Source organism: Chaetodon trifascialis, chromosome 18, assembly GCF_039877785.1.
Source record: "Chaetodon trifascialis isolate fChaTrf1 chromosome 18, fChaTrf1.hap1, whole genome shotgun sequence".
Taxonomy (NCBI): Eukaryota; Metazoa; Chordata; class Actinopteri; order Chaetodontiformes; family Chaetodontidae; genus Chaetodon; species Chaetodon trifascialis.
Window position 1 is genome coordinate 7,109,610 of NC_092073.1, and position 14,789 is coordinate 7,124,398.

Genomic DNA, 14,789 nt, shown 5'->3' on the forward strand with positions numbered 1-14,789 from the left:
CTATCAACACCATAACTGATACTTCTGAGGAATATAAATAAGTCATAATAGCATAATTAGTGAATATGTATAATAAGTATGAGTATCTATATTATTCCTATTGAAGAATGTACAGCTGTAGTCTCTGACTGACTACAAAACAATTAACATTATCATTTCTTTGCTCCAGTTTGGGAACTCTATTTTGAAAATGTTCACCAGAAGTACACCGATGCTTTCATGGCCACTTGACAAATTTAATATATTGCACTTCCGCACTCTCACCACTGGAGGGCACTAAATACTCATGATTCTGATGCCAGTGAGCCTCTCCACTGGCACAGAGTATCCACACCAGTGGATATTTTTACTTTACAGCAGAGATAAACATGTTTACAGAATTCCAATCCAGTACAGTTCTTTAAATCACTGTTTTTTTTCCTTGAGGGACCCCTTTTCTGTCTCTTAAAAACAGTCAACTCCAGACTAAATGACATAATTTATGGATATTACATATCATTTTCAATGTATAAGAACAACACTACAGAACAACTGATAAACTGCACAGTTGACCCACATAGTGAGCTCAGTAGATGCAGGAATTTTGCGTAAAAAGAGTGATTTGGATGACTTTGAGCAAATTTTTTCCTGTCGATATTGCATCAGACATGAGTTGTCCTCATATTTTGACCAACCTTTCTATGCTTCTCTGTCTGTATTACATATTTTGTCTATTTGTAACCATCACACATTCTTCTTTTTTGACTAATTCAGTGTTTCCATCTCTTTCGTGTTTTGGTTCTGCCACATGATGAAGACTTTCCTCAGTGAAGGTAGCGTTGGCTACGTTGCCAAATGTGAGGACACCTGAACCAGGAAATCAGTGGCAGCCAAAATAAATAAAAACCACCACAAAGTCCCCCAGCAGGTCCAGGAAGAAGTAATCAAAGTTGGATTAGGCTTGTGGGAATATTTTGGGCCTAGTCACATGAACTGATTTCAACGCAGTGTATCTTTTAGTTAACAGCTCAGGTTCACTCCCATGTGGCCTTATTTTCAGTATATTCAGAATGGACAGTCAAAATCTAACCTTTCATATCTCCCACAGCTGGAAATCCTGAAGAGCCTGCAGACTGTAGATGTAGACCAAGCCAACGGCTCCTTCCTCCATGAGGAACGTCTTTGTTTTGAATTTGAACTCCTGGACCAAAGTCTCTCTGACCTCATGCAGCAGAGATGTAACAAGCCTCTGCTCCTTAATGAGCTCCGTCCTGTTCTTCACCAGGTTGGACATCTCCTCTTTGTTATCACAGAAGCATACACTGCATACGTCCCAATTTTTACCTCATATTTGCTTAATGTAAAATGAATTCTTAATAGATGACTGTGTCCTGACAAGAACGTGTAATTGTGTGTGTGTTCAGTTAACCACAGTGCTAACTCATCTGGAGTCAGTCTGCATTATACATGCTGACAAAAAGCCAGAAAGCATAATGATCGTGGACAGGCAGCAGCAGCCCCTGAGGGCCTCGCTCTCGGCCAACCTTTGTATCCTGCCGAGCATGAATAGGACCTGGTGAGTGTTTACAGACTTCCAAAAGCCTCCTGGTTGTGAAAATGAAACAGGAAACAATGATTTACAATGCTGTCTGTGAGCTAACTTGACGCCCCTGTCTTTGCAGTCTCCTGATGCGTTTTCCACTGACACCAGGTATCACAGTGAAGACACCAGACACTTCGCGCTCAGCTCTTTGGATGACATTGAGCTCAGCTGGTGTTAAGAGACTCAGAGCAGAGGAGAGATCTGCACAGTCTGACTGAGCTGCTGAAGCAGATGCTGCACCTGGACCCTCGTAAGGCCGGCTCAGTAATGAAGACCCTGACCGCTGAGATGAATGAGCCTCAGATCAGCCACCTGTGACTCCCGCTGAAGAGACTGAGTCAGCCTGCAGGGAGAGGACATTCCACCTTTCATCTCTCACTTCTTATTCTCATTATTCACGCATAAATATGTCATTTAGGTTTTTCATTCTTTAGCTTTTAAGTGGTTTGAAATTGTTAGTAAGTCGCATAAAACGTGGATTAAACTGTAATAAAGCACATTTGAAATGATATGAATATCCATAATGGTCTTCTGTGTCAAATCAAGCACAGGATGCTCGTAGATCCAGCTCTGAGTGAATATATTCTGATGTGAAATGAGAGAGTCAGACAAAACCTTAGTCTGGCACATAAAGTACGTAGGATGCAAAAATGGATATCATGTCCTGCAAAGGATTCATTTATCTTACTTGTGCAACTTTGCTGCAATAGAATAATTGTGTGCGAACAGTAAAAACACAGAATGTGTTCAGGACACAGGTTCAGTGCAAGTAGTTTGTGGCTATATTCTGTGATCTCATCGTGCCCAATGAACTCAGTGTGGACAAGAGAAACATTATCTTTATAGCCATACATATAAGCCATGTTTCCGACGCTCAGCTAGGTCTTATTATTGTAAAACATGTATGAGAGTCACAGATGACGATGAGCGTCCGCCTCATTTGACTGCACTACAGCCACGTCACCAGCAGATGTCAGTCTTGCGCACTGTGTTACTTCAATCCTGCGGCGTTGAATTCATTTTCAGGGCAGCTGGTTGAAAAGCCTCAAAGGTTAAAGACCTTAATCTTTTTTTTTTTTTTTTTTTTTTTTTTTTTTTTTACCATATACAGTTAAGGCATATTCACACCCAAGAATGAAAAGCTTGTGTCGTAGATGGAAAGTCAGTATCTTGTGAGTTAGAATAAAGTTAGACTATAATTTGGCAAACAGCGGACATGCAAATATTACTTAACTTTCGGGACCTGCTTGTTATGGTCTTGACTCCATGATGATATCATAAGTCAACTGGTAATATAGGTGACCGAGTGCAGTTTTCTCACTGTGAGATAGACTCCTGTGTATTCTTTAAAAGGCTGCACAGCTGTGTGTCTTTATCAAGAGACTGTTCCCATGTCTCACAGACAGATAACGCAAACTGCAGAGCAGTACAAGCTGAGCCTACAACACACACTTTCTATTCAGGAGAGCCTTTATATAAACTGCAGGGATTTACAACCTGGGCAAATTGGACAAAGTGTCTCCTGCCTGTGTGGGACCAATGCCATGAATCTCTTCCTCTATGTTTCTTGTGCACAGTATCATAAATGCTCATCACGCTACTTTATCAATGTTACCGGACTTTTATTGAGCCTGTTATCGTTAACAGACAGATATTTCACAGATTTCAGGTTGGGCGAATAAGGTGAAGTCCGTCATAATGGTACCGGAAGTAAAGAGATTTTGTATTCAGAATAAAAGCTGAACACTTGTCACTTGGGAAATCCACTGTTCGCACGCATGGGCTTTTTAGTCAGGGTGGTATTTATAACCGATTTTACATCGTGACTAACTGTGTCACTCCAGAGTGAAATTTTTCATTTTTCAATTTTCAGCTAAAATTTACACGTTTAAAATTTCAGGCTGCTTTGCCAGAAATGGGTTTTATGAAAGTTTTTAAGTCTTACGCGTTTTTTTTTTTTTTTTTTTTTACGACAGAGGTATGATGCGAGGATATGTCAATACATATTTTATTCTAATTTTTTACTTGTGTTTGGGTTGTAGTAGCAAGCCTTTCAAGGTGGAAGTTGTTATGAATTCCTAGCCGTGGAATTTATTTTGAAAGGCGCAACCGGAGGTTCAATATTTTAACGTGGCTTTCTTTACGCTTTACAAAGCCAGACACCTGTTGTTATGGGAGGACTCCCTCCACACGAAATCCCCAACAAACACACACACAGGCGCGCGCGCACACACACACACACACACACACACACACACACACACCAATCACAAGCTCGAGTCAACATCACACGGAGAGAGAGAGAGAGAGAGAGAGAGAGAGAGAGAGAGAGAGAGAGAGAGAGAGAGAGAGGCGCGTGAACAGAGAGGAGCCGAGCCGGACGGTGAGGGGCTTTGGTCACACGGCTGTGTAAGATAAGGAGGGCGCAGTGGTTGTGGATTAATTTGTCTGTCTCAGGTTGACTGTCGGTCACTGCTCCGCTTCAGGCCCCTTTTTCGGCTGAAATGTGTCAGGATTCAACTGCAGGTGAGTAATTTTGTCTGAGAATTTCACCTTTTTTTCGGGGGTAACGTTAGCTGCACAAACAAATTGCTGGAGTAGTTGAAGTTGGCTGCGAGCTTTTAACTGTGAAATTCACGTTTGAACGTAACTCGTACTTTAAAGCTGCCTCTCGCCGGTGATAAAACCGAACGGTGCTTGTTCTTAACGGGAAGTTACTTTAAACCTTTTCTTTCCTCTTATCACAGCAATTCGGCATACCTTCACAACACGAAGCACGTATGACTCCCACAAAAATGACAAAAAGTTCAGATTTTTCTTCGAGTCACAGTTCCGAGCTAACTAACATTAAACAAGCGGTGGTCGCGGTCGAGCAGTCAGGAGTGACTGCTATAGTCGAGATTTTAAGATGAAAATCGTCGCTTGGTAGATTTAATTGATGCCGAATTAAAATAAATAAATACCGGACGGTCTTTCCGGAGCCTAAACTCGTCTTGTTTTACACAGTAACATTAAAGAAGTCGCCACACTGGGGGAGTTTTCAGCGTCAGTGTCGTGTTGTTTAATTACCTGTGCACGGAAGGTGCGCCTAGGCGGAGTGTCGATGGGAAAGAAATGACCGACTGTATTTAACTCTTTTCTCTGTCCATCGAATAAAATTACATTTACATCGGTTGATACCGAGCAAACGCTTTACATTAACCCAGCAAGGGACATTTATAAGCGTGAAGGCTGTCATTATAAACTTAACATGTAGAAACTAACTGATTACATGATGCGTTTTTAAGGCTCATGTCCTGTGTGAGGTGTTGCATCTCATAAGTCACTAGTGTGACTGTTGCAGGATATCTCCATGTTTGATATGTCACAGTTGAAACCCTGCAAGATTGTATTTTGGGTTGTAATTTGCATCATTACATTACCACAAACAGCACTCCACCTCACACACTGTTCAAGGCAGAACACTACATGTAAAATATCGCCAGCAGACAGCAGCACTGTGGAGGAGCTGTCCAGCTTCACGCATCGTTTTCTTCTGATTGACCCATTCAACCTCCTGCACATTCATTACTGTCAAATTCAAGGGAAATATGGAGAAAAAAGTGTTGACTAATGCTGGAAAATTTCAGCGACCACTAATTTCATGGTGTTCTGACACTATGAAAAACACTTGTAGTAAAACTGAAGCCAGATGAGGAGCACCACAGTTTGACTTGCTGCTGGTGGGGTGTAGATTCTAAAAGCCAGCTGGTAATGTGCCACACCTGTGAAACAGTCAGTAATATTGTATTTCATATGGTTCTTGTCTGGATTAAGAGTCTTCTCCCTCTTTGACAGCATCCTTCGTTCCTGTTGTGGTGCAGCGCTGGGTCTGAGAACGGAGCTGAACCGCCGGATAGCAGCCGCCAGGCCTGAGGGCCGCCGGAACAAGACGACATGCTCGCTGCCATGCTGCGCCAGAGTACAGGCGGAGGATCCGGAGGAGGTGGTGGTGGTGGTGGAACCAAACTCCCTCTAAGCATTTCTCGACTCTCCAGCTCTAGCTTGGGTTCAGCGGGCACTGCCAGCGTGAGCCCCGGGGTGCCGGGCAGGGTCTCCAAGAGCGGCTCGGTGAGCTCCGACAGCCCCGATGTCCCCTCCTCAGACCCACACTATATTATGCAGCTGGTCAGCGACGTGCGCAAGTTTGCTGATGTGCTTCTACAACTCAAGGAAGTTTTCAACTCCAAAGGTACGTTTACTCTGTTCATTAAGGGGAATGAGGCAAAGCACACACCCAGTGTTTTGGAATTTCCTGCTCTGTTAGTCGCTTTTTCAACATTTGCCTCAAACCAAACAGTACTTTTTTGAGGAACTGATGTCAGACACCATAAATAGATTCAAACACTAACTCAGGCTTAATCTGCTGCTGTTTTCAAAGCATCTTTGGAGGTAACCTGTTAATGATTTGTTGCCACAACACTTGGCCATTGTGGATGAGGGTGTTACATAAAGTTACACATGTGAGTGCTTCTGCACGACGGCCACAACACGAAATCTCATTCCCCTGTTTCATGTGAAGACATGAATGCGTCGTTGTGGTTGAAACCTCTCGGCTTTGTGATCATTAATTTTTCCTCATAAACAAGGCGTGTACGTCCTTTAAGAGCCGAACGCATGGTGGTGTAGAGGGTAAAAAGAGCGGAATGGTGCAAACACAGCCAAAGGGATTTCTAACGGACCTTAGCTGCCTGTCAAATCTTGTGTACACACTGTTGCTTTCACCACAATGTACACAGTCCCAGGTCTGTGTACCTGTTTTGTCCCGCCGCTGCCTTGGCTGCACGGTCAGTCAACCAGCCTTATCTCACTTTTAATGTGGTCCTTGCCCTCTGAGTTTCTTTCTGTGAAGTTGAAAATACAAAGAAAGTGTATTTTCTCCTCTCTCTAAAAACTAAAGAAACCCTTCCTCAGTGATGAAATAGATAATACCAGAGAGAAGTTAGAGACAGGCGGGACGATGAGGACGAGGACATGTGCTCCTGTCTGTGTGTGGGTGGTTATTACATTCCTGACTTGGTATGTTTGGCTTTGGCTTTTGGCTCAGGCCGAGAGTTTTTAATCCTCAGGAAGGTAAGGTAAGGAAGGTATACTTAAATACAATGAGGTGAAGGTGCACGAGAGGGTGGTGGTGGTACTCCCCACCCCACATTACCACTGTGCCATGACACCCAGGCCCTGGAATGCTTTTGTTTTTGTCTGAAGGGGTCAGTAAAGGTGCTTGACCCGGCTGGGCACGCCAGCATTATAGAGAGTGTGACTTGAGCAGGCACTTTTTAAGCTTGAGCGACTTTTCAGTGACCCATCAGCGTGCAGAGGATCAAAGCAGTAAGCGATCATGTGCAAGAGATCGATGCCTGCAGCTTTATGGCGCAGGAGAAGTCTCGATTTTAAAACGTGAAATTCACCTCGAGCTTTCCTGACTCAACGTTTTCTGTTTCTGACTAAGTCGAGCGCAGTCAGCCACAGATACAGTTGTAATTTTGGTCTGTTTGAAGGTGATCAACACACCACATGTATGCACAGGTTCTTGCTCTGCAACAAGGTTGCATAGCTGTCATACCTGCTGTTTGCCCTCGCCGCTTGTCATTAAGAAACCGGTTTATAATCTGTGTTCTCTCCAAATAGCAACTGCATTGACTGTGAGTAGAACGTCATACCTTAAATGGGCTTAAGAACAAACTCACGAAGAACGTAATTCAGCAACTGTCGGCCCGCTCTGCTACTAATGTAACTGCAGACAATTTACAGGTCCAGTAAGCACAAGCTCAATTATGCAAATGCAGTCACTGAGATGCCAACACGTGATTGTGAAGCATTAGAGGGCTTATTTTGGCTAAATACAGGAAGGGGCAGGTTTGGGAAAATAGGCTAATTATGATGTAGAAAACAGGCCTCTCCGCTACTGAGGAGAGTAGCAAAGAGACCATTGTGTCTCAAACTGCAGGCAAAAGTTCAGTTAAGGAGCATGTTTGACAAAGCAGTGATTTCACTCAACGCCCTGCAAACACAGACCTCATATTGAGGCCTTTGGATCTCATTTTGTTGTTCATATCGGGATGTTTTGTGCTCGCCCCCAGCTTCAACACCTTCTAAGTGTCATTGTTGAGGTTCAGCGCTGGAGGGCTTTAGCCGAGCTTGCTAACAGATTGATGGGAGTCACTGACTTGTGCTGTGATTGGATGTGATTTAAATCCCCCTCTAATTTATGGTCATATTGTCTCCACCAGCGCTTCACAATAGTTCAGACCTCTCATTACCCTGGCTGCTCACTGAAACCTAAATGACCCCCCCCCCCCCCTTTTTTTTATAACTACTCAGGGCCAATAGTCAAGAGCAATATTCAGCTTTCAAGCCTTGCAGCCCTCGCAACAGCGCCTGCATTCACAGTCAACGATGTGAGTCTGACACCCATTGTCCCAGGAGGCTTCTGCAGACTAGCATGCTGCTGCTAACTGGCAGCGTTTGCAGAAATGATACTTTCCCAAGTCAAGAATAGCCGCAGCCTGTGGGATTGGTCTCTGGGGGGTTTCTTCAGCCGATTCCATTGAGAATGTTTTATTTATGAAAAAGTTTGTTTTTCTTGCGATGCACATCAACCATAAATGGGAATTACAACATGGTTGCTGTTCAGTTGTGGTTAGAGCCAATGACGCATGACTGAATCTTGTTTTTTGACTGGAGCCTGAGAAGAAATTGTTTCTGTGCCTTGATTGTCAGGTCAGCGTTGAGTCACAGTGTGACTGATATAATTTACCTTCTTCGTGTCCAGTGGCCACTTGTGAATGACATGTGGGTAATTGGAGGGGATTATTATTTTGAAGGTGGGTCTTAAGTGGGGTCACAGAGGACGTTTGGAGACCGGATGATGCTGTGGAGGAGGTCCCTGCAGCCTTTGTGTGTGTGACGGTGAACGGGCCCCTCTGAAGCGCTCCATCAAAAGATTAGCGTAGCAAACATTTGGCCCCAGTCTGTCTGTATTCAACAAACTGCAGACTCCAAAACTGTTTTGCAGTTTGCTGTGTTTTACAGGAGCCTCGCAGAGGACTGTCACGCATCTCCTCACCTATTTTAGGAGTAATGGAGTAATGCAGCGTTTTGGCTGCCAGCCCGACTGGGACAGGTGTGTCGATGCTGCCGAGCAGAACGATGGCCAATTTCGTGTGTCAGCTCCTTCGGAATGAAAACTGCACCACAGGCTGTTCCCTCATACTTCAGCGGTGGTGAACGAGCTTTACAGTTTCACGTGCTCAATTTACAGTCCTCTGAATCTTATCTGAGCAGCATCTGGATCTGTCTCTGCTGCGGTTAGAGAAGACTGATCTTTTATTGAAATAAAGGAGGTCAGATGTGTGGGACTCTTGTCGGGTATTTAAGTGTAATACGCCGTTGCTGTTCTGTTTTTCAGTAGGCCAGCTTGTTCACATACAGTATCAGCTCTCGTCAGCTCTTTGTTGATTTGCAGCTGTCGCACATCTTTTTCTCTTGTGCGTTGATTGATTTTGCGCAGACATGTCTTCACTACTATAACAAACACCTTCCCTTGGGATACCCTCAAATTAAGTACAATCTGCTTACACAGCCACACTTGTCTCATCTCCCGGTCACCCCTCCTGCTTCTTCCGTGTCATATACCCTGTGTACCTGCAGAACAAACACCCACAGTCTAACAGTGTAACAGTTTGTTCTTAAAGCACGTAATCAGCCCCCCCGCATTTTAGTGAATTCTTGTCAGTTTTCAGTGCAGCACACGCATGTCTCCACTAAAACCTGGCTGCAGCTAACGGACTCAGGTTTTCTTTCCAGCTGTGCATTAAATCTGCATGATAGCAAATTTTCATCACAGATTGATCATCATTAGTCACAGCTTTGATTTGTCACTGTTAGTGTATGACTCGTTTGCTCCACGTGTCAGCTGTGTGTTTTGCTTTGGCTCATAAGCATTGAGTCATGTCAGGTGTCCTAAGTTAATCAGTAAGGGCTTTGGAGGCTCTGTCGTCACACTGAATGTGTGGTTCTGGGTTTTAATGATTAACAGGTCCTTACTAAAAATGTCCTGCAGGTGTTGAGTAATGTTCAGTGGTACACCTTAATGCACCTGACCGCTTATTGAGTTACAGTTTTGTGGCAGAGAGCCAGAAATGTTTTTTAGAGCTACTGTCTTTTTTTCTTCAAATCATTGGCAGTAAAGGAGATGGTATGATGGTTGCACTGATGTTAAACTGTACTGAGTTTCATTTTGGCTTCATTTTTGTTCCTTCAGTCGAAATATTCTGTGAAGATGTGGGAAATAAGTGCTTTTTCCTCTTTTTGATAGCCTGTTGAGTATTCTGCTGTGATGCGAAAGCTTTGTGGGAAAGTGATTCTGGTGTGGGTCCTCAGAGAAAGCCGAAATGCTATTTTTGTCATTTGTATTCTAAATCACCCCTTGTGAAATACCAGCCTAAAATTAGCCCTACTTGGGCTTTTCACTCGCCATTCCAGACTTTCTTAATGGCTGGAACTGTGCTCTGTTTGGACAGTCTATCCCACTGGGTCTGGGATCCACTGTAAAGCATTACAAGCTTCTTCTTGCCTCCAAAAAGTTCCTTTTATGGTTCTTTTACTGTGTCCATTTTTAAAGGCACTGTAAATCATCACGAGCCCTACTTTAAAGTCATCTCTTAAAGAAGTCAAGTTACATTCTCTAAATGAGATTTTCCACAGATCTCGATTTAATCATACTGTACACTTATCTTGCTAACTAAGCTGCCTAACAGGATTTTTTACATTAGCTTAATTGTTTTGGGTGATCTTTGTTCAAAAGCACAGCTATTGTCTGAGCATTAGTTGATGCAGCACTCGGGTTAGATCTTTGGATTGTTACCCCCTGCAATTAAAGGTATTGTGACATATGGCAGGTTCATTTATCCCATCTGCCTGAGGGAACAAAACATGAAATTATCCACTGTACAGAACTCCATTAGCTTTAAATGTATCATTTGGCAATGCAGAATGCATGCAATGGTGGCACGCTGTGCACAGGTGGCAAAACCATGCTGACTTGTCAAGTTTAATAGCCTAACTGCACTCGAAGATTTGTATGTTGTTTTCAAGTTGTAACCCAAAGGAGCTCCCTCTCTGTGTGTCTCTTGCCTTCCTTCCCTCTGGTAAGATTTATGGTTATGGGCACTGTTTTTGCTGGGGCGCCTTTGTTCCAGGAGGCTGTCGATGGCTGCCACACACTAAGATAGAGCTCCAGGATTCCCACACTATACACGAGAAGCCAAGGATTTTGGGCTGTTTGATGAGGGGCTGTATTCTAGAAACTCAGTCCTGGAGCCTTCTTATATGCACAGTTGAAGTTTTTAGTTCAAGTAAATGTTGGTATTGGAGATGGCAGTGTACTTCAGTAATCTTACCCATATAACTCCGGACATAGATGGCAGGTATCATCAACACCCATTCGGTTGTGTGATCAGAAAACCTCCCCTCTCCCCTCCCGGATTAAAGCTTTGAAACAAAGATGGCAAATTTATCCTCTGAATAAGCTTAAGTGGCCCTTGTATCTGTAGCCTCTACCCCTGCACTGGATTAAAGTCATCTAGAATTAGGCAAGGCAGCATTAATTTAACACCCTGCACAACATGTGTGGGGCAAAATATTGATCAATGAGTAAAGTTGATTAAGATAAATCCATGAGCAAGGATAGCCTTAACTGATTTTTAGCCATGTTTTTGATCAATAACTCATTCATTATTAAGAGGTTTTTGTTTGTTTGTTTGTTTGTTTGTTTTTTGTAGTTGAAACCTTTTTATTTAAAAAGAATTTGTAATTTGTGCAACACAAATTGATTAGATATAGTACTTGAATCATAAATTAAATATACTCCACTAAATATGTTTAATCATATATAAAACAAACAAGCAAAAATGCTCTGCCTGTTACTCAACAACTGGCCATCAGAGATCGAATGTAATGATTTTGTGGAAGATACAGGCTTTTCTGGACCTTAATTAGAGCACACTAAACATGCTTTGCACTTACAACACAGTTAAAATCATTCATAGTTCAGCAAAAGCACTGTAGATTATAAATCCCTGTGTCAAGAAGCAAAACAACGTGGACTGTCTTAAGTCCATGTGTTTTGTTGTGTAAGAGCATATCTGTGTTGTCAGAGATAAGTCCACCGTCTATTCACTTTATCTGTGCGTTACAAAGATTTAGCAATGTCAGTTTTGCAAGGGAGAATTGTAAAGAAGAATCAGCCATATTGAGCTGGTTAGATGCTGCCAGTGACAGATGCTAATCTCAGTTTCAGCATGTCATCAAGGTAAGTAATGGGTTTTAGCATGCTGGCCTTGTCATAAGGAAAATCACTTGGTCATTTCTAACAGCACAGACAATAACTATGTTTACTCATGGCATGACGCAGGTATCCCAGCCTCCCTGTAAACCAGGCTTTGAGTGGGATTTTGGTAAGCTGTGTTCAGTCTTATTCACAGATTAAAAAAAAAAAAAAATCAACTTCTTGTCAACATCAGTTGTAGTTGTAATTCCTTTTGCAGCAAGAGTAGTAGTATAATTGGCCTTGTTTTTCTGTTAGGGCCAACCTTAGGGCATGCTCGCATGTGACTGGGTCAGCCCCATGCTGGGCACAGCTCATAACCTGTTAAAGGCCAGTGGAGCTGATGAGAGAGAGAGAATGATAACCAGCCACTGTCTTTGTCCACAACATTTTAGGTTTAGTCTCTGTGCTCAGTGAAAGGAACAGAGACCCTGTTTGATGTGGACGTAAACAGACCGAGCGTGAAGCATAGCCAGGACCAATTGGGGTCTGCCCTGTCTTGTGAGACTCAAATTAGGTCCCATTGGGGTGTGAAAAGGGCATGGGAGGAAAGTGAAGCTGTTGGGGTTTGATTGAACTTGCCAAAGCATACAGCACACAAGCAACAATACCCATGAGTGTGTCTTTTCATCTAACCATTTTTAGGACAGAATTCAGGAGCATCGAAATCTGCATATTTGATAAGTAGTGATGAATGGACATGGGGCCCATATATGAAGGAGGCCCCTTGGAATTAAAATGTTTGGTACCCTTGACAAGACTGGCAGGTGTAGATCAGCATTGCCTCCACAGCCCTGAATACCTTCGCCCACATGCAAGGCCTGCGTCTGCTCAAGCCACTAATTGTTAACTGTGTTAAGAAACAAAACAGCCTTGTGCCCACCCTTGTTTTTCTTGAACTCTTGAAATGTTTTTCTCTATCCCCTGACTGAACATATTCTTAAAAATGCTAATTATATGTGATCTAATTCCCTTTTTATGATCAGCATTGTTTCAATTGTATATATAAAACAAACTCATCTCCTTTAAACCTGTGATGTTGCCCAAGGTTGAGAGATAATTGGAATTAGAAAAGTTCTTTTCATTAAGATTGCTAAATGACAGCTATGAGAGTGAGTTTTCTCGTGCAAGCTTTCCATCGCCCAAAGCCCATTCTTTCAGGATTAGGATGCTAGTAAAGCTAAACAGTGTCCTTTTGTTCTCAATGCAGTGTTTGCCCCCCAACCTCAGCCCCCTCACCTCCCAGTTCTGCCCCTTGACAGGTGTACTAAAGGGGGCCGTCTTTGTACTTGTTGGACAGCTCTCCCGGTTCTCCGGCCTGCTGATGTTCCATTTGCCTGCATAACACAGCTTGGGGAGCAACTGTAGTCTCTTCATCCTAATGCCTGATCAGTTTGGCTGCCAGCTAGAGGTTGCACGGTGGGGGGATTTGCAGTTTCTCTTAAAGAAAGCGTAGTTGGAATGCCAACCTTCAGAGCTTTGCATCAACAGTAGGCGGTAGTGGTGGTGGTGATGTGGGGGGATATCCACTGAGAAAGGTTGCCTGTCTTTCCTCACTCTGACAGACAGCTCCAAAGAGAAATGAAAGAGGGGAAAAAACAAATTCTTCGCTCCACACTGGGTATCTCATTTATATGCAAAGGACTTAAGGGGAAAAATATCCATGGGTAAACTTGTCTGTTGACTAGAAAGACCATTTTACCAGTTCGCCCTTGAATTTTTGGATAATTGTCAATTCCTTATCGGACCTCTGTTACTGGAGTTTTCAGTATGTGTTTTATATCTTGTGTCCCTCCCTAGTAGGCAAACTCACTATCAAGCATTTCCTGTCTTTGGCCTTCATTGAGCGTAATTTTTCATTCACTTTTGGTTTCCTGAGCTAACAGCTATCCAGCCTGACAAAGGCAGTAGCCTGCAGAGTTTGAACATAAAAAGCCCCCCACCTAGGTGGAAGGTGCTGTGTGTCTAGCCTAGGGCTCTTTTTTAAACGCCAGCTCTTTGTGCAAGCAGTCATGGGAAAAAGAGCTTCAAAGGTGAAGCAACAGGGAATGCCTTGGTATGAGCATAGAAGTCTGAAGTCTGGGAAGGCAAAGTTCCCCTGCCTTTTACCAGCTGCATGTAATCTGCTAATCCATAGCGCGGGCCACCGGCGGTCTGTCGACAGAGGTGGACCAGGGCCACTGACCACAGGAAGTACGGTGGGGAGGGGGATATCAAGGGATGTTTGGGCCACCCATCGCAGTGACCCTGCCCAAGTGTTAAAGGTTAAGTGGACCCATTTTGTAAGACCCCCAAATAGTCCAAATTTGGATTCAAACACTGGGGTCATTTTTAGCATTGTGCATAAATAGCATTAAAAATGTGGTACTGGCAGAGAGGGTTATGTGAAAGAATGTGGCTTTTCACCCCAACCAATTAAAGAAGAATCCATCTGAACAAAACAAAGGTTATTGAGTCACACAGTGATTGATTATTAGACCCACATTTCGTCGCTTGTCTTTTTGAAGATGAGGGCAAGTCTCAAAGGACCCCCTTGAAACCCAGCCTTACCATAGCTTTTGATGAATGCACAATTTCTTTGAAACAACCACCACTACAGAGTCCTCGTTGGTTATTAGGGGTGAGTAGCTGGAATGTCCAGCTGGGGTCTGACTCAATAGGAGACAATGAGAGGTTTTGATTGACATTGGTCATGGCCAGCCTGTCCAGCATCCTATTTAGCCCCCTCTGCCATGAGCTGCTTCCATTTGATCGGACCTCTGCAGACCCAGTTGTGACATGTTTAGTGATTTCACACTTGCTTTGAGGCAATAAGCACCCCTCGGTTCCCTCAAATGTTTT

The 14,789-nt window shown here is 43.4% G+C and overlaps 1 protein-coding gene across 2 annotated transcripts in view; it reads left to right on the top strand.

The window, feature by feature from the left end:
* The first annotated feature begins 4,023 nt into the window (after positions 1-4,023).
* Positions 4,024-14,789, top strand: part of arhgap29a (Rho GTPase activating protein 29a) — a 32,552-nt gene continuing 21,786 nt past the window's right edge. The window contains exons 1-2 of one of the 2 annotated variants that reach the window (XM_070986161.1): positions 4,024-4,108; positions 5,420-5,813. In XM_070986161.1, the coding sequence (XP_070842262.1) occupies positions 5,519-5,813 (295 nt within the window). In that variant the 5' untranslated portion in view covers positions 4,024-4,108; positions 5,420-5,518. Of the gene's footprint in view, positions 4,109-5,419; positions 5,814-14,789 lie in introns of those variants that run through there. The other variant, XM_070986162.1, reaches the window with a different exon arrangement.